The sequence below is a fragment of the Trichechus manatus genome, unplaced genomic scaffold (assembly GCF_000243295.1).
Source record: "Trichechus manatus latirostris isolate Lorelei unplaced genomic scaffold, TriManLat1.0 scaffold00017, whole genome shotgun sequence".
Lineage (NCBI taxonomy): Eukaryota > Metazoa > Chordata > Mammalia > Sirenia > Trichechidae > Trichechus > Trichechus manatus.
The window spans coordinates 26,321,689-26,329,306 of record NW_004443953.1 but is presented as its reverse complement, the minus strand read 5'-3'; the positions used below and the strand labels follow the sequence as shown (position 1 = coordinate 26,329,306).

At 37.4% G+C, this 7,618-nt stretch overlaps 1 protein-coding gene across 4 annotated transcripts in view; it reads right to left on the bottom strand.

The window, feature by feature from the left end:
* Positions 1 to 7,618, bottom strand: part of RWDD1 (RWD domain containing 1) — a 30,960-nt gene that overhangs the window by 9,160 nt on the left and 14,182 nt on the right. For all 4 annotated transcript variants that reach the window (XM_004372492.3, XM_023727710.1, XM_023727709.1 and 1 more), the window contains exon 3: positions 3,724 to 3,854. In XM_004372492.3, the coding sequence (XP_004372549.1) occupies positions 3,724 to 3,854 (131 nt within the window). The remainder of the gene's footprint in view (positions 1 to 3,723; positions 3,855 to 7,618) is intronic.

The window sequence follows — 7,618 nt, the reverse complement described above, 5'->3', positions numbered from 1 at the left end:
CGTAGTCAATGTCACTGAACTGTGCATGTAGTAATTTTTGAAATGGTGTTTCTTTGGCTATGTGTATTTTCACCAAAAAAAATAGGTTGAGAAGTTAGAGGGTTGACATGTTGTGGGATTGTTAACCAATGTCATAAAACAATATGTGTACCACTGTTTCATGAGAAACTATCTGTTCTGTAAGCCTTCACCTGAAGTACAATTAAAAAAAAAAAAAAAAAAAGGCACCACTATGCTGCAGGTCAAACTCACAGGTCGGAGTATACGAAGTTCTTAAGTATGCATACCCTATAATCCAGCAATCCTACTTCTAGAAAACATTCACCTAGTACAAAAAACCAAAAACCTGTTGCCACTGTGTCAATTCCAACTCATAACGACCCTACAGGACAGAGCAGAAATGCCCCGTAGGGTTTCCAAAGAACGGCTGGTGGATTCGAACTGCTGACCTTTTGGTTAGCAGCCTTAGCTCTTAACCACTGCGCCACCAGAGCTCCAGGCATGGACTAGTACACCCATCAGTAATTCACTCATTTATTCAGCAAATATTTGTGTGTTTACTATGTACCAGGTACTAAGGATTCAATAGAGACCCTGCTCTAAGGACTTACAAGTAATGACGTTTTCAAAGAATTATGTATTGAATCAATCAAAAATGAGAAAAAATTATAAGTTGTTTTTAAAAGGATATGTGTATTTACTGTTTCTTTTTTTTTTTTTTTTTAAGTAAAAGAGGCCAATAATATACTGTTCTGTGAAAAAAGCAGGCTATGAAATTTTATGTACAGAATGATCCAATTTTGAGTAGGAAATGGGACTATGTATACAAGGATAAGAAAAATATTCTAGGATATAAACACACCAAAATGTTAATGGACAATTATACCTGGCTGGGGGATTAAAAGTAATCTTTACTTTTTTTTTTCATGATTTTCTTCATTGTCTGAGTGTTCTGCAAAATGATTTTATTTGTATAATTGAAAACTAACACAAATATTACTGGAGAAAAAGTACAAATATTCCCTCAAAACATCTAATCTTAGGTAGGTGTCAGAAAGAAATAAAAACTGTCTTTTTGAAAGAAAAGAATTAGAATATAAATAAAATATTAAACACATGAAAAAATTCAGTCAGATTGAATAATTTACATTAATGTGTGCATAATCTTCCCAGATTCTCTGCAATGTTTAAAACAGAACATGTTAAACCAAATGATGTTAGAATTAGTGTAATTTCATAGTGAACAGGTACCCAAGATCAGTTTAAATTCCTGACTGCTGTATCCTATTTCACTCCTCATCTTCTAATAGCTCTAGATGTTTTTTAGAAGGCCAATATTCAGAAGGACAGTCGTCCTTGGATTACAGAAAACACTTCTAAGCTGGACAGGCAATCCAACACACAATTAATAGAAATTCCAGAGAGAACAAAGAAAATGGAGGGAAGAAAATTATAAATATATACATGAAAATTTCCCAGAAATGAAACACATTTAATTTCCTAGATTGAATGCATTCTGTGCAATGAATAAAAACGGATCCACAACAAGGCACACTATCAAAAGTTTTCAGAACACTAAGGACAAGGAAAAAATCATAAAAGCTTTCATTAAGAGAAAAAAAGACTGCATACAGTGCATTGAGAATCAGAATAGAAACAGACATCTTATAACAGCAACTGTGAAAGCTAGGGCAAGGCCTTCAAAATGAGGAGGAAATACAATTTCCAAGCAAGAACTCTACACACAGTCACTTTTTTTTTTTTTTTGAGACATACAAAACTTCAAAAAACTGTTCTCCTGTATACTCCTTTTCAGGGAGCTACTGGAGAAGGAGTAAACAAAGAAAGACAGCATGAGATCCAGGAAACAAGAAATCCAAGGGAGGAGAGATGAATTGTCAAAATGAAGGTAAACGGGTCAACAACTGTACTGAAATCAAGACCGAAGGCTCTAGCAGGGGTGGACCCATAAAAGAAGTAGGACTAGCTGGCTATCAGACAGGTTTGGCTCTATGAAAACTTGCAATGACAGGCTACTGGATTATGTGAAAAGATTCAGTTCAAATGAAAAAACGAGGCAATTGTTGAACCCTAGGAAAAAACATAAAATGTTTCAAGAAACGAAACGCAATCACAGCAAACTAACTGGCTCAGCAACAGACATTTTTATTTATGCAATCATAATTATAAAAACACTGAAGAGATTTAACCAAAAACTGCACTATAAGTTTTAATGCAAGAATGAGAGAAGGGGGCTGGGGGATATTACAGTTATATTAGAAAACTAAAATCTTTATTCTGCCATAATAGATAATGACTAAAATTGTTTAATCAAGAAATAGCAGGATACATATTTTATTTAGAGATATGAAAGTAAATACCAGAAGAAGTAAGAGTTGGAAAAGGTTGTCACTGAGTACGAAGACTAAACGAGGTCTGGGGAAAAGGGGGGCACACATGGCGATGACAGATTTTTTTGTTGTGGTCTTTTAGCACTCCTCGTCTTTTTAAAACTGTGTGTCTATAATACTTTACTAAAAAAAAAAAAAAAACTAAATTAAATCTACTTAGATGCAAAAAAATTACCAAAACATAAAACTTGCAGCATTATCCATACAAAACATATGTAACACATGTATGATAAATTAGAAATTTTGACTGAGGCACCAATATAAAATGGACATGGCATTCCAAAGTGAAGCACCAGGCATAAATTTTCAAATAAAATATCCCCAAACCAGTTACATAACTCTAAAAACCCTTCACCCACAGCAAGGATGTAAAGGGTCCAGATTGTAAACAGAGAGGATTTGTAGGAAGATCTCTAGCAAGAGCTATGAATATGCTATAGGTTTCACCCTCCACCTATCTGAAGTGGTGGGAATAGCGCCCTTATCTTCAAGTCAAGGACTACCCAGAACTTGGTATGTGGCCCCATGGTTAGGTAGACAGAGGAGACTGCTGCCTGACTCCCATCTGAGACATCAGCTTCAGGTGAGACAGGCTAGTTGGCTGCTCTGGTGATAGAACAAGTAGAACTGCTGGCGATCAATAAGCCAGTGTGTGTGGAAGCAGGGAGTGGTGGCTGCTCTGAAGAATCCATGAAAGCTATCCATCAAAGCAAGAGTCAGCTTCCCACCATAAAACCAGTCAAGTAAAAACTTTCCTATACCTATTTATTCTCCTACACAATCTTCCCCAGTCTTGTAGGGGCCAGAAACCACGGTTGCTGTTTGTAAACTGAGAGAAGACGTAGGGGAAGAAAAAAAAAAAATCAACCACCTGTCCTTTTCTTACATTGCAGGCAACTAGCCCACTACAGGTCAGATGGGAGTAGGAGTTTTAATAACACAATTGGAATTTTTAACTATACATGGGACTAGACACTCTAAGAACAAAATTAAAACTGTATGTGCAACAGTTATCTGTCAGACATTTTATGACCTAAGAGTGAGCAGAAAAGTCACGAGGCCAACTGAGTTTCAACCACAGGCAGGGTGGGGGGATGGGAGAGGTGGGAAGGGGGACTTCGCTTACTATAATGTTAAAGGGACAGTGAAGGACAAAAATAAAGATGCTTTTTGATTATACATAGTGAGTTCTGTTTGTCCAAAGTACTGGTTACACATATTTGATAAAATTTTCTGACCCTTGAAACTACTGTATAATATTTAAAGCCAATAAAATAACGCCACTAGAAAACATAAAATGTTATTTCCTTACCTGTAATGCTAATAATTTTAAAATGTCTGAGACATCAATATCTGTTAGATTTTCCTGGGAGAATATTTCATAAAGGGGAGCGTCATCTGGGTATTTTTCACTGTATGTAAACTTGAGCGTAGTCTGGACAGCTAAGACACAAGATAAGAGTTTGACGTCAATAATTTAAAATGTAAAATATAAAAAAGATTAACATCTTTGTTGAATCAGTCATTAATTTACAATGTATCATTTAAATATAGCATAATACATTTTCATATGAAAGGAAAACAAGGTTACTATAAGACCAGAAAGATAATCAGTGATACAAATACCAAACCCATACCACCAGAAGATAAAACAAATCATGGGAATACCAAAGAATCACTCCTTACACGTGAAATACATTTACTGCTTGTCAGCATTTTACTATAGGTACTGCATATCAGAGTAAAAGGATGAACACAGCCACTTTTTAAAACCCTCCCAAAGATAAGCAAAAGGCACTGAATGTAAGACATAGAAAAAGTACCACCTTAGGCTGATTTTCAGGCCTCTACAAGGGCTAGTTCCCAGTTCGCCAACATCTGTAAAATGCCAACAGAGGTTTTCAGATGATCTGCTTTTGAACTAGACAGCTTGAGAGGCTGTCTGGGGAACTTTTAACCTGACGCATGTACATATTCTCACACACTTTTTTGTTCTGTGCTATGCACCAATTCAGAACACACAGTGTGTTTTGGCATTTTTTTTTTTTTTTATACTAACATGTTTCTAACTTTATTACCAGAACAACGGTGTTTTGTTTTATTTTGTTTTGTTTTTTAATACACTGATTCTATTAGAAATAATAAACATTTGTTATAGAAAATTTAGGAATACAGAATAGGGGGACCCCTGGTGGTGCAGTGGTTAAGAGCTTGGCTGCTAACCAAAAGATCGGAAGTTCAAATCCACCAGCCGTTTCGTGGAAACCCTATGGGGCAGTTCTACCCTCTCCTACACAGTCACTACGAGTCGGAATTGACTAGACAGCAATGGGTTACAGAACAGGCGAAAAATAAAGTCACAGTCTCATCACCAGGAAGGGCTGATCACTGTTAGCATTTTGGTATAATTACTGGAAACTGTATTTCTATGCAGATCCATGGGTGGTGCAAACGGTTTGCGCTCGACTAACCTAAAGGTTGGCAGTTTGAACCCACCCAGCTGTGTTGCAGAAGAAAGGCCTAGAAATCTGCTTTCATAAAGATTACAGCCAAGAAAATCCTATGGAGCAGTTCTACTCTGTAACACATGGGGTCGCCTTGAGCTGGAACTGACTCGATGGCAGCAGGATTATTTGTTTGGTTTTTATCTTTCTACACATAGCTTTAGAAGAAGTCACAGTGGTTAAAGCACTCAGCAGCTAACCAAAACGTCGGCAGTTCGAACCCACCAGCCGCTCAGTGAGAGAAAGCTGTGGCAGTTGGCTTCCATAAAGACCCTCTGGAGCAGTTCTACTCTGTCCTATAGAGTCACTATGAGTCAGAATTCACTCGACCGCAGTGGGTTTTCTTTTTTTTATTTTAATGCCTAGCTTTACATTTTAAATAACATTAGATTTAGATATATTTATATATATAATGTATAGGTGTATATATAAAATCTCAAATACAAGCATCTTTCCAAGCCTTAAAATACCGAATAAAAGCATAATTCCATTCCATAAATATGCCACCATTTATTAGTTATTTAATAAATTTCTTTTTTTCCTGGTAGGAACAATGATACAATAAACATCCTTGTACGAGTATCTTTGTGTCACGATTCTGTCCTTAGAATATTCATAAATAGAATACTGACTGGATCAAAGGGTACGAATATTTTTAAACTTCCTGCTGCATGATTCCAAATAGTTCTCCTGAATGCATGTATCAGTTCACATTCTCACCAACACTGACAATTCGTTGGACAAGATGGAATCTTGTTTTAATCTGCATTGTTTAATTACTAGTAAGACTGAATTTTTATTATTTTTAATTATTTATTTTTAGTCTCCAAGATCTGCCTTTTTCTTTTTTTTTTTAATTGTTGTAGTTTAAATGAAGTTTACATTTCAAGTTAGTCTCTCATACAAAACTTTATACATACATTGTTATGTGACCCTAACTGCTCTCCCCATACTGTGACAGCACACTTCTCTCTTCCACCCAATTCCCCATGTCCACTCAACCAGCTCCTAACCCTCTCTGCCTTCCCATCTCACCTCCAGACAGAAGCTGCCCATTTGTTGTATCTACTTGAGCTAAGAGACACACTCCTCACGAGTATCACTTTATGTCCCACAGTCCAGTCCAATCCCTGTCTGAAGAGTTGGCCCTGGAAACTGTTTTAGTTCTGGGCTGACAGAGAATCTGGGGGCCATGCTCTCTGGGGTTCCTCCAGTTTCAGTCAGACCATTAAGTCTGGTCTTCTTACTAGAATTTCAATTCTGCACCCCACCCTTCTCCTGCTCCATCAGGGACTCTGTTGTGTTCCCTGTCAGGGCAGTCATTGGTGGTAGATGGGCACCATCTAGTTCTTCTGGTCTCAGGCTGATGAAGTCTCTGGTTTATGTGGCCCTTTCTGTCTCTTGGGCTAATACTTTCCTTGTGTCTTGGGGTTCTTCATTCTCCTTTGCTCTAGGTGGTTGGGACCAACTGATGCATCTTAGATGGCCGCTTGCAAGCTTCTAAGACCCCAGACGCCACTCACCAAAGTAGGATGCGGAACATTTTCTTAATAAACTTTGTTATGCCAACTGACCTAGATGTCTCCTGAAACCATGGTTCCCACACCCCAACTCATGCTACTCTGTCCCTCAAAGTGTTTGATGGTATTCAGGAAACTTCTTAGCTTTGGTTTAGTCCAGTTGTGCTGACTTCCCCTGTAGTGTAAGTTGTCCCTCCCTTCACCTAAGATAATTCTTGTCTACTCTCAACCTAGTGAATAACCCTTACCCTCCCTCCCCACCCTCGCAACCATCAAAGAATGCTTTCTTCTGTGTTTAAACCTTTTCTGGAGTTCTTATAATAGTGGTCTTATACAATATTTGCTCTTCTGTGACTGACTAAATTCACGCAACATAATGCCCTCCAGATTTCTCCATGTTATAAGATGTTTCACAGCTTCATCGTTGTTCTTTATTCTTGTGTAGTATTCCATTGTGGGGATATACCACAATTTGTTTATCCATTAGTCCGTTGATGGGCACCTAGGTGGTTTCCATCTTCTTGCTATTGTGAACAGTGCTGCAATAAACATGAGTGTGCATATATCTATTCGTGTGATGACTCATTTCTCTAGGATGTATTTCAAGAAGCTGGATAGCTAAATCATATGGTACTTCTATTTCTAGCTTTTTAAGGAAGCACCAAATTGATTTCCAAAGTGGTTGTACCATTTTACATTCCCACCAACAATGTATAAATGTTCCAGTCTCTCCACAACCTCTCCAGCATTTATTACTTTGTGTTTTTTTGGATTAATGCTAGCCTTGTTGCTAGCCTTGTTTTTTTGGATTAATACAATATCTCATCGTAGTTTAGATCTGCATTTCTCCAATGGCTAATGATCGTGAGCATTTCTTCATGTGTCTGTTAGCCGCCTGAATATCTTCTTTGGCAAAGTGCCTGTTCATATCCTGTACTCATTTTTTAATTGGGTTATTTGTCTTTTTGTTGTTTAGGTTTCGCAGTATCTTGTAGATTTTAGAGATCAGACGCTGATTGGATTTGTCGTAGTCAAAATTTTTTTCCCAGTCTGTAGGTTGTCTTTTGAATCTTTTGGTGAAGTCTTTTGATGAGCATAAGTGTTTGATTTTTAGGAGCTCCCTGTTATCTAGTCTCTCTTCTGGTGCTTGTGTATTGTTACTTATGGTTCGTATTCTGTTTAT